General features: G+C 55.2%; 6 protein-coding genes across 6 annotated transcripts; 2 read left to right on the forward strand and 4 right to left on the reverse strand.

The window, feature by feature from the left end:
* Positions 1-630: 630 nt before the first annotated feature.
* On the reverse strand, positions 631-1,815 carry CkaCkLH20_00874 (glycosyl hydrolase; the record flags this gene model as incomplete). The annotated part of the gene is made up of 1 exon (XM_038883594.1): positions 631-1,815. One exon carries the CDS (start codon positions 1,813-1,815, stop codon positions 631-633), a length of 1,185 nt encoding a protein of 394 aa, XP_038751189.1.
* A 3,996-nt stretch (positions 1,816-5,811) lies between these two features.
* On the reverse strand, positions 5,812-7,821 carry CkaCkLH20_00875 (polysaccharide lyase family 4; the record flags this gene model as incomplete). The annotated part of the gene is made up of 1 exon (XM_038883595.1): positions 5,812-7,821. The coding sequence occupies one exon, from the start codon at positions 7,819-7,821 to the stop codon at positions 5,812-5,814; it is 2,010 nt and encodes a 669-aa protein (XP_038751190.1).
* Positions 7,822-10,333: 2,512 nt separating this feature from the next.
* Positions 10,334-12,157, reverse strand: CkaCkLH20_00876 (uncharacterized protein; the record flags this gene model as incomplete). Its single annotated transcript, XM_038883596.1, has 1 exon — positions 10,334-12,157. The coding sequence occupies one exon, from the start codon at positions 12,155-12,157 to the stop codon at positions 10,334-10,336; it is 1,824 nt and encodes a 607-aa protein (XP_038751191.1).
* A 308-nt stretch (positions 12,158-12,465) lies between these two features.
* Positions 12,466-14,792, reverse strand: CkaCkLH20_00877 (uncharacterized protein; the record flags this gene model as incomplete). The annotated part of the gene is made up of 4 exons (XM_038883597.1): positions 12,466-12,672; positions 12,728-13,001; positions 13,121-14,466; positions 14,712-14,792. The coding sequence occupies 4 exons, from the start codon at positions 14,790-14,792 to the stop codon at positions 12,466-12,468; spliced, it is 1,908 nt and encodes a 635-aa protein (XP_038751192.1).
* A 620-nt stretch (positions 14,793-15,412) lies between these two features.
* CkaCkLH20_00878 (NmrA-like family protein) lies at positions 15,413-16,377 on the forward strand (the record flags this gene model as incomplete). Its single annotated transcript, XM_038883598.1, has 2 exons — positions 15,413-15,445; positions 15,502-16,377. 2 exons carry the CDS (start codon positions 15,413-15,415, stop codon positions 16,375-16,377), a joined length of 909 nt encoding a protein of 302 aa, XP_038751193.1.
* A 2,532-nt stretch (positions 16,378-18,909) lies between these two features.
* Positions 18,910-20,070, forward strand: CkaCkLH20_00879 (mosc domain-containing protein; the record flags this gene model as incomplete). The annotated part of the gene is made up of 1 exon (XM_038883599.1): positions 18,910-20,070. One exon carries the CDS (start codon positions 18,910-18,912, stop codon positions 20,068-20,070), a length of 1,161 nt encoding a protein of 386 aa, XP_038751194.1.
* Between the last annotated feature and the right edge of the window lie 1,386 nt (positions 20,071-21,456).

Genomic DNA, 21,456 nt, shown 5'->3' on the forward strand with positions numbered 1-21,456 from the left:
ACGAGGAAACATCTCGCGATGGTGGCTCCAGCGCAATCTCCCCCGCATAAAATATCATTTGAGATGATCTTCTCGGGCAATTTAAAGCGGAAGCGATCAGCATTGAACCAGAAATAGGTTCGCCGGTTCACAGCCCCGACGAACATGATCGGTCGGGAGATCTTCCTTTTGGCTGAACTCTCGACTCCTGAAGCGAATTCGAACATCACCCTTGCGCCGCGACCTCACCGACGACGTCGATGATTCCCCCTGAATCCGTGTGGCTGACTTTTGACGTCTAGGAGGGTATGACGGCCTTTGGCTTGAGTGTGTATCACGACTTGGGACTAGAGTGGTGGTGTTTGTGATCATGCTTGTATTCAATACTATTGAGTCTCCAGCGTTTGCGCACAACTATGGTATCATTACTCATTAGAGTCATTAACAATAAGCCCCCATGCGCCGCCCGGGCTCTGTCTCGTCCCGGGCACCAAAGGAGCGTCCACGCCGGAAGGGTATCCCATCAAGTCTAATCCGTATCCTGTTCCTGCGCCTGTATATCCCAATATTCCAATGGCGATCCCGTGTATCCAAAACCCCGGTTTTAAAACTCCTATCCAATAATTCGCGGTCTGAGAGCGTGTAAGTGGGCTACGCGACGGCAATGGCGGCAACGATGGAGTCCAGAGCCGAGCTGTGAGTCGGGCCGGAGACGCCCTGGACGGGGCCCGACCAGACAACGCCGAGCTTGCCCTGGCCGTCGCGGTTCTTGGACCAGTTGCTGTCGGCGTTCTTGATGAGAAAGGTCTTGAAGTCGTCCGAAGGGGCGGCGGCGTGAAGGTATCGCAGGTTGCGGTTGAAGATACCCTTGAACTGGTTTCCGTCGGAACCGCAGTTGGGCTCGCACGTGTCGTGCAGAATGCCGTTGTCGTCGGTCAGGGCCTTGATGGCGGCCTTGGCGATGTTGGTGGCATCCGTCAGGACGGACTTGTCGCCCGTGGCACGGCTGAGCTCGACGAGGCCGCCGAGGACGACGCCCTGGTTGTAAGACCAGACGTTGGCGCCGTTGTTCTTGCAGTTGCTGTCAAGGCCGTCGTTGATGGTGCCATCACCGTTGATCATGCCGCTGGCCTTGAACCACGCCCACTGAGACTGTGCAATGTTGAGGTAGTCTTTGTTGGTGGGTTCGCGGTTGGCGAGGGCGGCGGCGACCGAGAGGTAGAGCTCGTTGGCGATGGCCGCGACGTACTTGCGGTCCTTGTTCCACCAGATGCCGCCGTTGCAGTTTGTGCCAGTGCCGGTCTGCATGTCGGCGAAGATACGCTTGGCCATGTCGAGGTAGTCCGAATCTGTAGTCACATCATACGCTCGGATCAGGCCGAGCGCCCACCAGCCCTCGTCGTCGTAAAACTCGTTGATGAAGTTGGGAAAGCCCTGAGCGCTCATCTGGCGGCCCCTAATGGTGGGGTAGTCGCGCTTGGAGATGGCGTATGAAGATGTGACGAGGCCGGCCGCATTCATCGATTTGGAGACGGATGCTGTGGTCTTCTGGGCCTGGTTGAAGGTGTTGCTCAGGATACCGCCAATGTTGAGCTGGTTGGCGACGTCGCGGTTGAGATCAGCAAAGTCGGCGAGGGTTGTGAAGGCGTTCGCGCTGTTCCACCAGGCGTTGTCCCAAAGACCGGTACCGACGCTGTACCATGTGTTCTGGAGGGTGGTGATGGCGGCGGCGGCGTTGTTGGTGTAAGTGGCAGCGTCTGCTCTTTGGGTGATGGGGCGAGTAGACATGAGGAAGACTGTAGCGCGAGCAGCCAAGCTGCCGAGGTTGGCGACCATGTTGGCGATTATTAAGTATATAGAGGTGAGTACTGAGTCGAAACCTGTTGGTGATTCCCCTTCTCTTCTGGTGCTGGAGAGGTGGGAGTGGAGGAAGAGGATATAAGTATTAACTGCGATGGCGAGAACGATGAGACGCCAAAACCGGGGGAGGAGGGCCGGGATGTTAAATATATCAGGAGTGTACGAGGATTTCGGTCCATGTGCCCCTTGTCCTTCTTTCCTCCGAACAGGTGGACCGGCACAAGAACAATGGAGCGGGCGATGGAGCGGGTGATGGAGCGGGTGGGATGGAGGGTGCGGACAAGGCGACGAGGAGGGACAACGAGAACGACGCTGATCCTGGCCGCCAATCTTCTGGGCGCAGGAATTCCGAAGCGGTGGGAAGTTGGAGCTGGCGTTGGCGTTGGATTGGGAGCCGGATTTGGAAGTGGTGATGGAGCAACAAGATTCAAAGCAGGAAGAAGCGGAATCGTCAGCGACATGAAGATGGGGAAAAGCAGAGGATAAGCAGCAGCAGGAGCTGGCGCAGCTGGCGCTATGCTCCGAATCCTGTGAAGATGACGGCGCCATGATCCTCTTGGGCAGCGTCTTCTCTCGCAGCGTGGAAACAAGCACAAAACAAAACAAGGCTTCATCTGAAGTTGACATGAGGAGCTGTTGGTCTCTCGTCGAGCGGGAACCAGTGCCAGCACCAGCGCCAACGCCAACGCATCGCATGCCGCACGCTGCGCCCTGACAGGGGCCACCCAGAGGACAAGGACGACGATCACAGTCAGGGGTCGGACTGGAAGGAGGTGGTGTCCCTGGGTCATGGGTGTTGCAGTTGCAGTTGCAGTTGGGAGAATGGGATGAGATCATGGCGAGAACGGTAAAGCGCGAGGCCGCGGGAGTCCTTGCGGTTGCTATCCCACAGTCAGAGCTGGCCGTATGTGTACGGATAGACAGGCAAAAGAGTAAAAGGGGTTCAGAATGTGAAGATGCTGGTCCTGGCCCTGGTGTTGCCCCGGTAAGCGCCGTCTTTCATTGGGAGAAGTTCGAAGGAGAAGAGGGTCGACCGCGAGCTTGGAAGCTGGGCTTTTCGTGACTGGCGGTCGATGGTGTTTCAGACAAGATTGTCGTTATGCTGTGTTGGCCGACCAAGAGGCGTTTTGGCTGCCAAGCTGCCATGCCATGGCGCCCCTACCGCCCAATGCCCAATGAAGTGTCCAGTTTCTGCTGAAAATTGGAGGTCGCAGACAATAAGCGAGAGGCACGTACCTCTTATCGAGCGATAAGGCACTTCTGACGAACCCGTAGATCGGTATCCGGACCTTAGCCTCAGGCGCTATGGCCAGGGGCTTTAAGGGCTTTTCATCAACCTCGACCCCTAACAGGGAGCCCCATCACCCCCTAACGGGAAATGTGAACAGCGCACTGCCACGTGCGGGTCCGTCCTTCGTCGTCCAGTCCAGTGTCCATCCACCTGAGGCTACGAATGTGGAAAGGTACGTATCTTTTCTCTGACCCCCCCACGAAAGCAGGCTGAGAAAAATCTCCTAAAATCTCAAAGATACGTATTCTCGACGTTGCATTCAACAAGACCCTCCTGATGCGATGGGATGTCGCAGTTGCATCTGCACACCTTCGACTCTCACTGCCGTGATCTCTCCCCATGATCCAGACTCACATTCTGCTCGGTACAACACTCAGCACTTTGTTCATCCTCCCCGTCATCCTACAGCACCGCAGCCCTGTTCTCGCCTGGCATCGCCTAATGGATATTCTCCTCGACGTACCATCGTCCTGGGATCATCGACCTTCTCAACAATGACTGGATCTTGATCCCGAACCGCAGACCGACTATTGGCATCGGGCATGACGTTGGTGATGCAACAAGCAGTCAGCTTGACTCGACCTGACTCTTTTACGAGAGTACCTTTGATATGCACACGGTCAAGTGCATGCCATGCTTGATGATGGCAAACTCGGCAAACAATCAGGGTCATCCATCTTCGACTCAGCACCACCGACAACTCCAAGAACCATGGCCCCGGCGTCCGTGTCTCCGATTCGACGCTTGACAGCAGCTTATTTCCCACGGCAGCGGCGCAAGCGGCTTCTCAATGCGGTGGGGAAGCGAAGCGGACCGGGAAGAATTTTTCTTTTTTGTTCTTCTCCTGAAGGTCAGGGACGGGACGGGGTCGAGACGTTGCCAGGGCTCGCTTTGTTTCGAGGACCTGAACAAGATTACCTCGACATGCGGAACACCAAAACCTGCCCGCAGAGACACCAGAAGCATCAGTGCCATCCCGGCTCTGGGAGGTGGCTGACAACCTTCCAATATCTGACAGCGGGGGGAGGGGCTGTTCAACCGCCGGGATCTCTCCTGGCGGACAGCACTGACCGACAGCCAGAAATGGTCGGAATTCCTGATCATTCTTTTGCATCACGATGACTCCCTTCTGCTCAGGATGACTTGAGTTCTTCTCGCTTTTCGAATCATCGTTCTGGACGTGGCGAGGTTGCAATATTGGCAGCCTGGTGACCCACGCACGCGAACGGCGGCGATGCTACTGCGATGAGGATCACGAATTAGCCTCGATGGAACCTTGACCTTGCCCTATGGGTGACGATCTCTACGACAAAGGGCATCACTCCTTGGAGAGGAGCCATCCACCTGAAGTCCTTCGTCTAGCCTGGCCAAAAATCGGGGCGTCTATTCGATGACTGACGGTCCAGCCTCCTCCAGGCAGCAGTTGAAGTCTTGGGGATGCTGCCCAACTTGCTCACCGCCGTCGCCATGACGATGCAATTGTCGTCAGCATATCTGTACACCTCACCGAGCGCAGGATTCGCGGGGATATGGTTACACGATCCATCACCACTGATCTACAGCACAGAGACAATGATGCGCCGCACCAGCCTCACCCGTCGCTGCAGGTGATTTCTCACTCGCCAGAGGCTCTAGGGCCAGGCACAGCTCCAATGGCGCGCACATGGAGCAGCCCTACCAGTGGTCATAGTAGCACAGAGGACGCATACGACTGACGATCCGTTGCCAGGAGTGGCCTAGTTGCTGCTTACTGCCCACTCAAACTTGGTAGCTGCATGTCTAGCCAGCTCAGCAGCAATCCACGGCATATCAGCATTGTAAATCCCGCGACCGCCTAGTGCTCGGCACTCTCAACTTACATGCATCTGGGCAGTGCAATTCTGCGCAAACGTATGGACTCGTTACGGCCGGCCGAGGCAAGAATCTTCCGACGGCCAAAATCACCTTTCCAACGGTCAAATGCGACGACCGAATGACGAAACTCTCTGAGTCGGTCTCGAGCCTGCGCATCTGAAGTGGTTGCGCAACGAAGACTCAGCCGTGTTCCGAGTGTGACCATCTCTAGGGCCGGCCCTGTTACCCGGCCGAGACGAACAAGAGCCAATCTTTGTGCGATTCCGACACGAGCAAAACACTCGAAACCAAACTGCGCAGCTGAAGAGAGTCTATCGCGGTGCTACAATGCTACCATGCATCTCAATACCACCCACTAACACGAAGTATTGACACGCAACTGCTTGCGAATCGTCGCGCAATATTGCCCAATATTGAGTGCTTTCCGACGCGAGAATCGATAGATACTGTTCGAGGTCGAGCAATTGAAACTTCGATTTTCCGGGTAAACGATCGACACGAGATGGCGATAACAGATCCCACCTTTATGCGACAACCCAAGTCTGAACCAGATCGCAGGCCCAAACACGCCCCTGGACTCCTGGAAACGCTCACACGCGGCTTGGTGTTCCGGTCGGGCTTATCGAAAACGCAGCCACGGCACACTGTATTCTGTCTTTGACAATCGTGAAACGGACATTGATCTGCTCGTGCATCTCCGATCACTCAGCTTTCCATCTTTATTGAACTCCGGGTCTCCGGCACGGCCAAGTCTCACGCGCAATGTTTCTGGAAAAGCAAGTCTTTGACAGAAATGTATTAACAATTATTCCCTGTGTACCACGTCTCTACATGATCTCCAACCGCAACGCGTCATACTGCACGTATATGGCCTCCGTCAAGACCGCGCTCTCGTAGTTCTTGGCTCCGTACGGCAGGCTCAGGACGATCTCGTTCTCGCCGGCCTTGAGCAGCTTCGAGTCGAACACAAACTTATTGGCAATGTTGTAGCAGATGACGGCCGATCGCACGGCGCACGAGCTGCTGTGGTGGTAGGGAATCACCCACGGCTCCAGATCCTTGCCGTTGACGTTGACCGTGTACTTCAGGTTGGAGTGAGGCTCGCTGGCGTTGAAGACGTCTGTATTTCCCGCCGCCGTCTTCGCGCCCGCGAGCTGCACGGTAAAGGTCGCGTACCGCTTCCAGTCCACCTGTGCCTGCTCCAGATCAAACACCAGCGTCCAGTTGTTGACGTTGCCGTCGCCGATGTACATCTCGGGGCGGATCGAGTTGCCCTTGCCTCCGAAGACGGACCAGTGGACGTAGTTGAGGTCCTGGGCGATATCGTCCTCGCCGACCTTGAAGCGCACGCCGTCGGGGAACTCGTTGGGGAAGTCGTACCGCGCCCAGTAGATGCGGTACTCCTCCGGCTTCAGCGGCTTCGTCTCGTCGCGGACGTACCCGTGGCGGTATTCGCCCGAGCTCTTGTCCGGCGTGCCGACGCGGAACACCTCCGTGCCGGCCGTCTCCTCGCGCCAGCGCGCATGCGTCGTCTGCACCTTGCCGGCGACGACTTGCACGTCCTCCTTGATGTACTGTCCGAAGATGCCGTCCGCGTAGATGGTCAACCGGTAGGTGCCCTCCTTGACGCGGGGGATGGTCGCGTAGCCCTCGGCGTCGATGTCGGTCCAGTACTGGTACGCCTTGGTGTCGAAGACGTTGTCCTGGAAATCGACTCCGTTCTGCGCCAGCACGGCGATGGGCTTCTTGGCGCCCTGCGGGAGGTCGACGTGGAGCTTCCACGTCGTGCGCTCGCTCGACGGCACGTAGTTGGGCACCAGGTGAGCAATATCATCGTAGAAGGCAGCGTTCCACTCGGGATCGGCCAGCTTCGCGGCGTCGGCGTGCAGCTCCAGGATATCGGTGCCGGCCGGGGCGCGGTTGAAGTGGTAGTACTGGGGACCGAAAGTGCGGTCGAAGCCGTTGGTGATGTTGGGGGTCTGGTCGCCGTGGTGGTTGGACGAGATGTAGTTGTACACGATGCCGTCGACGGTCAGATCCGAGTGGAGCGGGCCGCCGAAGTAGGTGTCGCGCGTGTTGAAGACCATCCACGCGCCAAAGGTCGAGTTGTCCGCCGTCTTGGAACCGTCGGCGAACATGCCGTAGGCGTCAATGTCGCGCCAGGTGTCCTGGAAGGTGTACTTGGTGAACCAGTCCGCCTCCTGCTGGACGTACGGGTCGTTGGGGGTGTTGCCGAGGTACCAAGTGGCGTCTTGCACTACCACCTGGTTCGCGACGGCCTCCTTGGACGGGAGGGGCGCGTACTGCGTCGGGTTGGTGAGGAGATGCGTCCACATGGGGTCGTTGGGACGGAACAGCGTCCGCAGCTCTTGCAAGTTGCGGAGGAAGGGCGCCTCCTCGTTGTGGTAGGCGACGCGGCTGAACATGTGCAGGCCGGTCTCGCCCTCGCGGAGGAACCAGTACTGCTCCAGCACCTGTCCCGTCGAGGCGTACGTGTCGGACATCTTGACGCCGCCGTAGGGGACGCCCGAGGAGTCGGTGCCGTTGTAGAGCTCGAAGGTCGGGGTGACGCTGCCGGGGGTCCAGAAGCCCTCGGGTGTGCAGTAGCAGTCGAGGTACGGGCCCTTGCCGGTGCTGCCGGAGGCGGTGCCGAGGAGGTTGACGCCGTCGAGGGTGAGCTCGACGACGGAGCCGCCGGGCTTGGCGATGGCGGCGTAGAGGCGGTCGTTGGCGATGATCAGGCGGTTCGAGGTCTCGGTGGCGTTGAGCACCGCGGCGGCGGGGACCGCGGACAGGGCCAGGCCGAGGGCCGCGTTGCGGAGGGTGGAGACGCGCATGGCGAGGTTCTGTTGCGTCCCGTGATGGTGGCTCACGCGCTTTCACTTGGACTGGGGCGAGTGTTCAAGGTGCTAACGAAGGGACAGCTCGACTCGTCGGACGTCGGGTGCCTGGCCAGTGGGAAGAGGAACGCGGAGGGGGGAGCGGTGTGAGTCGTGAGGCCTCTTATATATGACGGGAGGGTACACAACACCTCGGGCATCTCATCTCCGTCCAGCCATAACAATAGACCCCTTGGCTTTTCCCCCGCACGAGGAATCTCGTGAACATGGGGAAGAACTAGTCGGGAGAACGAATAGAACAAGAGGTGCGGGGGGCCGCTAGAGAGAAACGAACCGGCGGTTCGTCTGGTTTCCTGGGCGCTCAATTTCACGGATATGGATAGCAGGCAGGGACGGGCATGTCTGCGTGGAGAAATTGAGGTCCGGACTGGCGGGTGAATATTTCGAGGTTGTCTTATTCGCCAATTGGCAGAAGATGGTCCGGGGAACCTCGTTGTTTCTCCGCACGAAAACCCCAACCACACCCCCAGACAACCCGCATACCGATCCCACCCCGGCTCGGCGCAGAAGGCACCGAAGTTGCCGGGATTGGGGATGCTAGCCTCAGAGGAACTCTCCAGGAACCAAAATTTGCGCAGATCCACGTTGCAATGCGTTGCCGTGCTGGGCCGAGATGGGGTCCTGGTTGCGTCGGTGTAACATGGTGTCGAGGCGGGACAATTTCCCACGTATTGGGGCCGGGGTTGGGGAGGTTTGTTCGGATGAACCGTTGTGTTGGGTGAGGGAGTGATGTTCGGGTTGGAGATGCCGGTTGGTTTTGTTGATGTCATTGAAAAGTCGCTGGCGGATTTGGGTGGTGGAGGTATGGGATTGCTTCTGGTGAGGTTTATCGATCTCGCGTGCTCTACAAGGGCGACGTTGTCATATATATAGTAAGTCTTTGTTGCTGATATTCCAGAACCATTCGAGCATCATGTCGAGAAAAGGCCTCAGCTTTTAGAGCCGTACGCCCCTCCATAGAAGCGTTAGCTACCTAGCAGGTTGATCGACGAGTGCGCACTGCAAAACCCCGATGAGATGCTTGACGAATGCGTGAGAATAAACACAGAGCGCAAGACGTGAGGGACGGCAAAGAGGGGCCAATAATCTCAACGAAGTCCAAAGCCAGTGGTTGACTTGCGTTGGTCCAAATGCCACGATGGCCTGATGGCTTGCCAAACTCCCTCAAATACCGTAACATGAGGGAAGTCTCGAATCAGATTAGACCTCGATGCTGCTGAATCGAATACATCAGTGGGCGTGCGAAGTATATATAGCAGGTGACCTTTACTTGAGTTTTTGACGAAACTCGATTCAACTTTTCGGGGGCGGATCGGGGTTTTTCTGGTGAATATATCTTTGGGACAGGTGCCGGGTGAGTTTCGGTGTTAAAGTGTATAACGTCCGAGTGCTCGTAGGCATTGAAATGATAGATTGGAGGCCCGAGATGGTGTCATCTGCCGGCATCTATTATAAATCCAGATCATGTCACGCACTTCTTTGCAAGGCCAGTATCGTCATCTCTGAGAGCGGCAGTGACATGCGCGAAGGACACCCTGACTTCTTGAAGTATGAACTATCTTTGCTCGCAAAATATCAGATTCTAGAATTGAACGGTTGAGTAGCTGAGTTTTATTTTATTCTCAACGGATGAGCTTGAATACGGGACAAATGACGGACGACGAAAAGGAGGGACGGAGGAATGCTCGGTTTCACGGGTATGTTTTTCGATTTGCCCACTGAAACTACATCGGCGTTGTTGAACCTCATCAGGTGAACACTATTCGATTCTGCGATCAGCGAAGACGGGCAGAGGCCATGGTGGTCTGTTGCTGGATAAATTGATTCAAGGTGACCACTACTTTATACTCTTGGAGCTTCGGCCTGCCCGAGGACAGCAACTCATCTTTATAGATGACTTTCACAGCTGTCTTGAGCATTTGCGTTTCTACCAAGGTTCGAGAAGAGCGAGTACTTTCAGTACTATTGGTACTAGAAACGGGCCACTTCATAGATCCGGCACAGCACGTTGCGTTGTTGTCAAGAAGCTAGACCTGCTCCGGGACTGATTACATGTCTTCGTCATTTCTAAAGATGCAGATTGCATAAATGGGGCGATTGCTCCAGGTCACGAAATGGCCATTCATCGTTTGTCGGCGGTGTCGTATGTGGATTATTCAGGTGTGTTCGCAGAAGGTGCAATTCTCACAGCTACTGATAGGGAGATCTGAGGTTCTCGAGAACAAACCGGCCAATGCCCAAGACCATGAAATGGTTCTCGAGCAAGCAGCGTCAAGGAACGAGACGTCTCGAAACCTCGGCGGTGTTGTTTCAACTAGACGTAAAAGAACCACTAAGCATAATATATATATACCATTAGATCTTTCTCTACGGGAATCATCTTGTTGATCAGTTCCAAAATGTTCACAAGACCCGGACTTCAATCTGCTCTAAAAGGATACGTCCCACATCAACGTAGTAATACCTCTATAGCAGGCCGTTTTTGAGCTGGATGTTCGCCCTCCATCAATCCCACCGCAAAGCACCAGCTGACAAGAGTGTATTCCGGAAGCAGCCTCTCATCCGGGTCCCTCGGATCCCCTCTCGCCATGCTCTCAGGCTCAGATTGCCTGAAGATCAGAGGAAGACGACATCCGGGCACGGTGCAAAGTACATCGTCGACTCTGACGGCCTGTGGCCCGATGCAGAAGATCCCGGTCTGGGTCATGAAGGCGTTCCAATCATCCACTCGAGGCCCAGTGGTCCTTTGAAACCGATTGCCCTTGATTCTTTTCATGTCCTCCTGAGAGTTGCTCGAATGCAACCATTCAAGCCACTCCCTGAAGTACGTGAGATACTCCTCCCGGTTTACGGGCTGGTCGTCGACGTCCAGGCCCATGATCATGGACATAGCCACCGTGTCGTTCCATTCGTCTTCGGAAACGACTGCCGGATGCATAGGTCTCAGTGCCAAAACCTGTCTCATAGCTTTCTTCTGTCGTTTCACGGAGCGTGAGTTGAAGGGCGAGCAAGTTACGGACACCTCGTCGATAGGCCGAACACGGATGCGGAGGTAGTCAGCCCCTTCTCTGGTGGCTTTCGCTTCCATGCGACCTCCCGCCTTCCACTTGGCGTTATAGCAAGATTGAATTGGCTGCTCGAATTCCTCGTTTCGAAGATCCGGTACCCAGGTCGGCAAGTCGGATGGGAGTCTACGACGAGCGATACCCGCCAACGCCAAGACGTTGCGAGACGTGCCGTGACAGAGCAGGGCCTCGGCAGTCATTAGGTACACTTGTTGGAAGGACGTGGAAGGGCTGTAATCCGGTGCGGGAAGAGGCGTTCGATGCCTGGCGAGGCCCATGAAACCGTATACCTTGTCGCGATCGTCTGTCGCCTTGCAAAAATAAGATGTCTCGAGCAGCTTCTCAAAAGACACGGAACGATGTTTTCGGAATTCCCGCAGGATAGCCATGAGCTCGGACGCATGCCACAGCCCCAGGATGGACGGGTGATCATCCCCGTAGTCATCCACGTCGAAATACAGCCACACAGCGTAGACGCAGCACTCAAAGACGCGGAAGTCGACACTGTCGTCGCCGCACATAACCGCGACATTGCGGTTGAGTACGACTTCCTGGATCACCCAGGTCCGGCGGAACCAAGGCCGTGCCAAGAGCGTGAAGACGTATCTAATATCTTCGAGATTTTCCTTCTTTTCCTCCTCCCAGTCTTCCTTCCAGGAATGATTCCGCATCAAGTTCATGAAACGGAACGCGGCGTGAGATTCCTCGTCTCTGGTACCCAGCCACATGATGACTTGGTCTGCGGCCGAGTATATCCGACGCATGAGCTGGACCTGAGAGCTTTTCTCCTCATCGTTCTTCTGGTTGATGCAGAGCGCGTCGATCCACAGCGTCCAAGATGCCTGTAGAGTCTTGAGCTGGCCGAATAGGTCGCTCAGGGTTTGGTTGAGTTGAAGCGATTGACCGCCGCGCAGTTTCAGTTCCGTGACTGGTTCGGACGCTCCCCAGGCATACGATAGTGCCTTGTATTGAAAGGGGCATTTGTCGAGGTGAACAGTCTCGAGGCTGCCAATCAAGTCGTCGCGACCGACTAACTCGACTTGCAAGAGTCGGATGTAATTGCCCTTGGGCAAAGGGCTGTAGACTTCGCCATCGGAAGCCTGCATCGTACAGAAGAGAGGATGTGTGTTGAGGGGCAATCCGTAGTCGGACAGTTGATGAGAAATTGGCAATGTGATGGTGAAAATGGGGGGTCTGATGTCCAGCATTCGAAAGGTGCAGTTCCCTTTTTAAACCCGACTTCTGCGGCTAAGCATGACGCAAACAGTCATCCAATGCCTTCTGCCAAGGTGTTCTACCCTTTGCAGCATAAGCACAGTTCGTGATGGTGTGTTGAGAGCAGGCTGCGACGGTGACACAAGCGAGTTATATACATGGCATGGTTGTAAGGTATTGTTCATCATGCCTCTATCGGGATGCAGAAGTTCTGACACTGTCTTAACACGGGCATAATTCGGTGATCAAATCGTCGTGCCATTGCCAGAACACGCATGTGCCCGGCTGTAACCCCATACGCCTACGTGCAGAAGGTGAAGTTGTGATTATGCGGCTTCAGCACTTCAGCAGCAAACGGCCCGTACCCTCCCTTGGGCTCTGAATCTTCTGCATCGAGTATGTCTGTGAATACCTCTCGTGCCTGGGCGCATAACACCGGCATGTTACTCATGAGTCCTTGAGCCAAGTGTGTCCAGTCGGCGACACCAGAAAGTCTCTGCCGGAAAGCCTGCAACAATTTTAAGTCAGTGATACGGGGACTTTGTATTCGGGGATGCACTTACCTCGAGTTGTTCCCTCACACTCTCATCTTCCTCCAATGGTCTTGTGAGTCGGATTGCTCGCTGCGTGTGGACGGCGTACTTGACCACTTTGAAGAACTTGGAGCAGCCATCCAGCATGTTCCGTATGTCGCAGCCTTCCTCGCCAAGCCCTGCCAAGAACTGCACGAATTGGCCGATGATTCTCACGTTTAGATGAGCCTCTGGACCTGTCGGGTCTTCCAGAGAAGCCCATAGGAGTATCAAACAGGCCGTCAAGGGATAATGCAGCATGCCCCTATGCCGTGTTAGTGTGTGCTTGAGTAAAAGGGCTTCGGAAGAGATATCGAAAACAACAGAGGAAGACATCGCCGGGGATAAGGCTGAAGAACACAGTAGTGCAGAGACAAGACTTACCATAACTGCACAAAAGACTGGGATGGCATCACCCTCAGGATGTCAATCGTGGCGCGGGCAGCCGCTACAACTTTTGCGTAGGCCTGCTTGACAATAGGACACGACTCTTGGCTCGATCCCCAGCTCGGATGTCGAAAGAGCGCTACGGCGTGACTCGAAACATTGTTCAACCGAGCTAATGTGGTGTGCGTCTTGATCACGGCATTGAAGTAGATGAAATGGAGATGCACCACACACGTGTCTAATTCCCTGTCGGTAGTGGCGGCCTCTAAGTCGGGTCTTGAATCTTTGGGAAGCGTGAGCCTCCAGTCTTCCAGCTCGGTGTTTAACGCGAAAACGGCTGTTTGATGTTCTAAACCAGACTGCCCGGGAGTGTCTGTCAGATTCTCGTGGATCTTGGATCGAATACGAGAAATCTCTGCCAGTTTCCTGACGTAGTTCAGCGACTCTTGCCCCTGAGATTGCCCCGATAGGCTGTGGGGGTCGGAAAAGTCCTCATCTGGGAGCTCTGTTGTGATCTTCGATTGATCAAATGGCGTAGGTAGCCCGTACTTGATCATCAGGTCAGTATTAACGATGTGCGTCACCCAGCACACGCGGCGGTAGCGGTTCGCCAGATCATCGTCCAGATTGGCGTAGGACTCCTTCCTATGAAGCCCGATGATGTGTGCGACCCGGGCTGCAGAAGATACAATGTGAGAGATGATCCTGGCGTCGGCCGTGCCAATAAGAAACGTCGCCAGGCTCAACATCGCCTCGCACGTAGCGAGGTCTGTCCTGGACAGGACGAGCTCACCGAAGGCGGCAAAAGCGTTCTTGAAATAGCCCCAACCCATCCGAGCCATGTGATCAAAAGAGTCGTTGGCCATGCGGAACTGCAAGGCGGAGCCAAAAAGGGCATTCATAATTGCCCATTGAGCAGGATCGTCGACGAAGGCGGCGCCCTCGTCGGTGTACTGCCCATCGACGAGCTGTATGAAAGACCTCCGGGTAAGAGTAGGACAGAATAGTTGAACTTCTTCGATGACGCTGTGCTCGAGATCGACCATGTATTCGCGAGGTGGAAAGTACGCGAACACCTTCCTCGGAAAGCCGCCGGGGTCCATACGCGCCTCCATCTGGTTTTTTGTACTGCGGAGCTTGGCTAGCAGTTCGTTTCCCGAGAACAGATCTTTCAATGGCAGCAATGGAAGTGAAATATCAGGAAATCTGTGAATCTCCGGTGCCGATGAATTTGACCCATCTTCATGACTATTGGTTTTTGCGTTCTCAGTAACACGCAGTTGGGAGATCTGCTGCAAAGATGCCTCGATGGCCTTCAGCTTGGCCTCTGTTTCCTGAGCAGACTTATTTCTTGAGTTCTGTCAGTCCAATAAATCCCATAATCTACATCCATGTGCCAATAACTTACTTTTTTCCGGGACCTCGCCGCCTCCGTTGAACATACACGCAGGGCACATTTAGTCTTGTGCATAACCCACATGCTGGTTCACCACCATCGCAGCGTCTTTTCCGACTCTGACAATGCTGGCATGCCTTGAGAAAAAGAGTTAGATCCTTCATGCTGACAATGAAAGTTGGGGCTTGTTACGTTGTAGATGCGCTTCTTCGAATTATCCTCGGAACCTTCGCCGGCCGTGGCGGGGGCGGGGGACTCTGAGCTGCTGGCCATGTTCGTGCGGAAGCAATGCGAGGCGGTATTTGAATGACAGGCGGAAGCAGACACAACGCGAAAGCAGGCTTGAGGCAAATAGAATAAGAGGAAGAGAGAAAACATCCGCATTCTAGAAGTCCGTGGCGGTCATTCTTCAGGAGAGGTTGTTTAAGTCAAATGTTAGTCAGCGGCGGAAGCAAATTCTTGGGGTAAAAAGGGTCCGCCTCTCTCACTGTGTAATTAACTGTATCAATGCACTAGGGATGTGCTTTCCGACACCCTGAAATGCCCAGAAAACATCCGCCGCACAGTAGGAACTCACTGTGAATACAGTCCCCTCAATGACCCCCAAAATCTACATCCGCTTGGTGGAGACTAGTCCTTTGATCACGACATGTGAGAACCTCATCCTAGAATGAAAAGGGACATAATAGCGGAATCAACACTTTCGAGATGAATAATAACGGCCTCGGACTCGTCCGTGTCGGGCAACTTCTTATCCCGCAGTGCCGCATTGTGCTTTCAGCGATGAAGTACTTATTGGACCGAGTATCTCTTACATGTTAATGCCAACACCATCAACCAACAACGAGAAGCTAACATCATTATTCACACAATTTCATTGCAAAATCTTCAATATGAGCACTTTCAAGAACGTCGCTCTCCTTGGTGTAAGTTCATCTAGCCTCATCACACTCATCAACCTCTAACCTCAGTGCTCTCACAGAAAGGAAACCTCGGATCCGCTATTCTCAAGGAGCTTGTTGACGCCGGTTTCAACGTCACCGTCTTCGGCCGTTCCGAATCCAACAGAGAAGGTCTCCCGTCGGGTGTCAACTTCGCGCTGGTAGACTACGCTTCCACCGACAGCCTCGTCTCCGCCCTCAAGGGCCAGGACGCCGTCATTTCGACCCTGAGCAAGGGCGGCATCTTCCACCAGAAGACCATCATCGACGCCAGCATCAAGGCCGGCGTCAAGCGCTTCGTCCCCTCCGACTGGGGAACCTTCACCACCGACCCCAAGGCCCACCGCGAGCTGGCCATCGTGCTGGGTCCCATGGTCGACATTCAGAACTACCTCGCTGAAAAGGCCCGCGCGGGCGAGATCGAGTACAACATCTTCTCCATCGGCGGCTTCCTCGACTTTCTCATCAACTTCCCCCTCGCCTTCGACTACGCCAACAAGACTGTCGAGCTGTGGGACGCCGGAAACTACCCCATCAGCACCACCAGCCTTTCCAGCATCGGCAAGGCGGTCGCTGGCGCGTTGAAGAACCCGGAGGCCACCAAGAACCGCAACCTCAAGATCCACGAGCTGGTCGTGACGCAGGCGCAGCTGGTCGCTCTGGCTAAGAAGTACTCCCCTCCTGGAACGGAGTGGAAGGAGATCAAGGTCGACGGCGAAGCGGGATTCGCCAAGGCCGTTGAGGCTGTAAAGGCTAACCCGTCCAACGAGTACGCCATTCTTGGTGCGATCAAGGCTGGCCTTCTCGCTGGCAGATTCACAGCTTCGTATGAAAAGGTCGACAATGATTTGGTTGGCGTCCCTCTCCTCAGCGAGGCCGACCTGGAGGCCAGATTTGCGGCTGTGTACAAGTCCTAGACGTATTTAGTCTTCGAGCGATGTGATGTCATCATCTAGATAGAATTTCAAGGAATAACCAAGTTGTATTGACTGTTGTTTTCTTGACTAAGAAATCTTATAGAACATGCTTTTACACGATGTTTGCTGGTTGAATAGTGATACGACAGATAGGGTTGAAGAGACAATAGCACATTATCAATTCTTACCTTCTCATCAGCCCTCTGAAGCGGTGTAAATGTGTATATCGCCCTTGTTCCCCAATAGGGCTTCACTGTTGGTTAGTTGCCTCGTAAATCAGCCTCAGCACTCCAATCTGTTCATGAGAACCGATTCGGTCATTAATGGTAGCTACTCGCATAAGTCCTAGGTGTCAGAATTGTGCATCACAGATATATGACGGAACACAACAAACACAAGACAGATAATGTCCTGAAGTCGGCTTGATCGGCATAAACTCACTTTCATGATATCTAAAATGTGGCCGTCGGCCCTTGAACGTTTGCAACAGGATGCGTAACGCCTCGACAATGAGGCATGAGTAGGCATGCGTCCGTAAGTAAGTCCTCATGTTCAGCTGGTATCTAGCTTTTACAGGCGCTCAAAACAGGTAAGATGGCACTTTGTGCCATTTATCGTTCATAGCATGCTCGTTATGAAAGGATAACTCGACATGTCCAGCATATTGGGAACAGCCGTGTGTACAACCTGCCATGATGTTGGGACCGGTCGTAAGTCAGGCAGTTGTAGACTCCACGCCGAATGCCAAAAAAAAGCCTGTTATCCAATTTCACCGGTCTCAGAGTCGCCCACTTACCCAAGCTTCTAGTATCCGAAGCGCAATCTTCCATTTCCAAGAATACATCTCACCGACTGGAGCCGTTCGACTTTCACCGGTGAGTCTTTCCCAGATCCTTTTGAAACGGCATCTTCTCGCTTGCTTCACCCAAGTAAATCGCGAACTTTATTCCTGATGCCAAGCGGCCTGGACTTCCAGAATTCAGCCATGGACGAAAAATAGCGCCCGCGGATTCCCGGGCCGGACGAAAGAAGGGAACGGCCACGCGTCATACGCACACCTTGTCAATCTATTCGAACCCTGGTCTCATCCTACCCAAGTCGAATCTGAGTCGGGTTCGATATCAGCCTGTTCAGGGTTGACAGAGCAGATCCCGAGATTTTTCCCGGTTCTAGACGTCGACACCCTCCTTTCCAACTTCCAACTTACACGGCATCGCCCCAGCGGCCGTTCGTTTAATTCTGGTTCCTCCCACCCTGCTCAACCTCCGGAGCTACCCTCCTGCCAAGAATTCCCTCATCGGCCGCCAGAGAGTCATGCCTCGGCACCTCCCTCGAGTCCCGCGGCCTCCCGTAGCCCGCTTATCAATCCCCTACCACCTCGAAGATCTACGCGTCACCAACACATCCCACCAGATGCCGTGTCAGGCCTGGGAACAGTTTGACAATCCACGTCGTGCCGCGCTAGCATCTGGGATATTTCAAGATTCACTTCTGACAGTTTCCAAACTAGGCAAGCAATTCATAATTCAGGGGCGAGCACGAAAAAAAAAGCTACAGCGGCGGTTTGAGGCGATCCAGGGCTTCTTAGTGTGAACCTCCATCCCCCCCGATTTGGGCACCAACGCTACTTCGCCCAGGGGGCCTAGGTAACGAGCCAATCGTTGGCGCCTCCGTTACCATTCTCGGAACAGTCCCGTACCCGCCGGACCGGGGTTCGGCGGCACTAACGGGGGCCACCAGACGGGTGGGGAGAGTAATCGGCGGGGGGTTTGACGGGGCGAACGGAGCTGCGGGGCCGCCGCCGGTACTTTACCTTTGTTGGCATTTCTCGAAACATTCCATGGCCATGTCACAATCTACATCATTCATCACTTTGCAAAAGACCAGAAAAGGCCGCCTCTTTCGTCTTGTCCGCATGAGAGTGCGCGGGACGATCCGTCGTCAATCTTGACACTTTCAATCGGGCTATTCCCCAACCCGAGAGATGACGCAGCCCGGGCCAACATGCTATCTACCCTATCTCTTTCTCTATCTCCGTTTCTTTCTGTATCTGGACGCCCACGCGGGTTTCTCCCCGGAAACGATATCCGCAGTTCGGTCTTGGAAAGAAGACGGCACCTTTGTGAACATGAACAAGAAGTCGTCCTTAACCGAATATTCTACCCGGGCAGAATAACCCAGCGTCTTCGTTCAAGTGTCGTCGAATGTAACAATCTCGTAGCGTGCTGATTTCCAACTTTACGTCCCTGATCATCGGGTTCCTCTCCCGATCCTGCACCTCAAAACTCCTCGGGATCATCCCTGCTCCGCACGCTCACGTCAACATTCCCCCCAACCTTCTTTCCCGCGGCAACCCCAAAGTGACGACAGATTTCCCCAAACTCTCAACCAACCTCACACCGACAATTGCTAATCAGCCTCTGTGACCAAACTCGCAACGTCCATCAATCCACCGGCTCAAGCTATTCAGGCCGCGCCGGACATACTCAATCGCAAAATCCAATCTTGATATTCACTTTCACCACCACAAAAATGAAGATCAAGACTCTAAACGTCTACCCAATCAAGGCCCTCCGCCCCATCCCCCTCACATCCGCAACCCTCACCCCGCAAGGCATCCTCCACGACCGGACCTACATGCTCTTCCGCGTGAACGAAGACTCCTCCCTCCGCAAGCTCCAGCTCTCCTCGTGCCCCCAGACCGCCCTCTTCTCCCAAGAAATCGTCTCCTCCTTTGACAATATCACCACCTCCTCCGACGGCGACGACGGCGACACCATCCTCGTGAGATACAACATCCCCTCCCCGCCCCTGATCCCCCACCACCCCCTCCAGGACACGACTCTCCGCGTGCCCCTCGTCCCGGACGACGCGCTCACCGCGGCCCTCGAACCCATCTCCATCGACCTCCACGGCAGCCCCGCCGAGGCCCTCCGCATGGGCGACCCGTACGACGCCTTCTTCTCCGCCTGCCTCGGCTTCCCCACAATCCTGGTCCACATCGGCTCCGGCCGCCGTCCCGTCCTCGGCACCCTAGCCCCGGGCTCCTCCTCCTCCGCGTCCTCGTCACAATCCCTCTTCAGCTCCATCGCATCCTACCTCCCCTCCCTCACCTCATCCCAGCCCAAACCCGAAGCCGACCAATGGCTCACGTTCACCGACTGCGCGCCCTACCTGGTAACATCCCACTCCTCCCTCTCCCACCCCTCCCTGGCCCCCTTCACCCCGTCCTCCCCCTCCACCCCGTCCCCGATCATGCCCAAGTTCCGCCCCAACATCGTCCTCGAAGACCCCTCCGAGAACCCCTTCGCAGAGGACTTCTGGGCCGAGCTCACCCTCCACCCCTCCGCCCGCAAACTCCTCCTCACCGCCAACTGCGGCCGCTGCTCCTCCCTCAACGTCGACTACGCCACCGGCCGGCCGGCCCCGGGACCCGAGGGGAAACTCCTCAACACGCTGATGAAGGAGCGCCGCGTCGACCCGGGCCACAAGTACGCCCCCATCTTCGGCCGGTACGCCTTCCTCTCGGGGTCCGGGGCCGGGGACCGGGATGAGACGATCCGGGTCCGCGTCGGAGACGAAGTCACCGTCTCGCGCCGCAACGCGGAGCGCACCGTTTTCGATTGGCCGCTCGGCGGAGCGTCTACATCTTCGACGGCGGCGGCAGCTAAGAAGGCCGTGGCTGTTGCATAAAAGTAGCTGCTGCTGCTGCTGCTGTTGCTGCTGCAGGCGCCTTTTCGTCATCGCCGTTTACGCATCCCACCCACCCCATTTCTTCCTTCTTTTCACATGATTTTCCTTCTCCTGTATCGTCGATAGATGATAGGTAGCAATCTCCTGAGGGTTGTATTCTAGACGGGCCGCCTGCGTCTTCGCAACTTGCGAAAGAAGCATGTGAAAAATAGACCTACCCTAAAAAGGCAGTTGTGTGTATTGTTTTTTTCCCACCCTCCGTAGAACTCGTACATGCGTCTCTTGCATCATCTCCTGATGGAAGTTGCTCAATCATACCACACACCGCCTACCACAGGCCAGCCGCACATTCTGAGGAATCGTAGAATGATCGTCATCGGCAGCGATGCCGCCTCTCTAGTCCTTCCCCTTCCCGCACCTCCTCTCCCACGCTTGATTTAGGTCTAGAACACACACATGTACACACATCATCGACATTGAACAAACGACACACAACCTCACCATCCGTTCCAAACACCACGACAAAACATCCCCCCTCCCCTCCCCAAACGCTAGCGCCAGCCCAGCTACCGTCATGAACCCATCAGGATCAAATCATTCGTACGTCCCTCACCACCTCTCCAAAAAAAAGCAACAATTTCCCAAGCGTCCGCAAGAATGAATTCGGCCAACACATGATCAGGGCACGTCGGCGTAACGGAAAGCACCCTAACATGTGCCGCGGCCAAACAGAAAAAACCCCGATCGTCAATGCGTGCATGCAGCGGCCCGTTCGAAAACGCTTCCCCGAAAGTACACAAACGAAGCAATGGCGTGCCTCCGTTGTCAAACAACCCAACACACAGCGCGCGCGTGTGTGTGTGCCCATGTCATGTCATATCATACCGAGTCAGACCTTTAAACCCAACGGCCTGGACACACACGAGCGAGAGAGATGCCGGTGTAAGCCCCGTCCGTTCCGGCCCCGTCATTTGCCAGATATGGCCCTTCTACGTAGCCCGCAGCGAGGCGCATAATCGAGGCGGGAAATAAAACCAAAAAAAGGGACAAGAAAATCTCGTCAAGTCCCGTGCCGGATCGCCGCCCGTCTCGTCAAACCACCAAACCGCCGCGGCGGGACCTGACAGACCTGATAGAATAGAAACAGACCGAGATCGGTGGTGGTGTTGTTACACAAAGACTTACTCTCGCGTAAATACTCGCTCGGAGAGATAAAAACACATCTCGACGGGAACCCGCCCTGCCCAGATGTCATGCCACGCTTCCTTGTGCCACCCAAACCCCGGATCTTCGTTCTCGTGCGACGGAACACGAAAGAAGCAGGGGGGGGGGGGGGGGGGCGGGGGGGGGGGGGGGGGGGGGGGGGGGGGGGGGGGGGGGGGGGGG

Source organism: Colletotrichum karsti (genome assembly GCF_011947395.1).
Source record: "Colletotrichum karsti strain CkLH20 chromosome Unknown Scaffold2, whole genome shotgun sequence".
Taxonomy (NCBI): Eukaryota; Fungi; Ascomycota; class Sordariomycetes; order Glomerellales; family Glomerellaceae; genus Colletotrichum; species Colletotrichum karsti.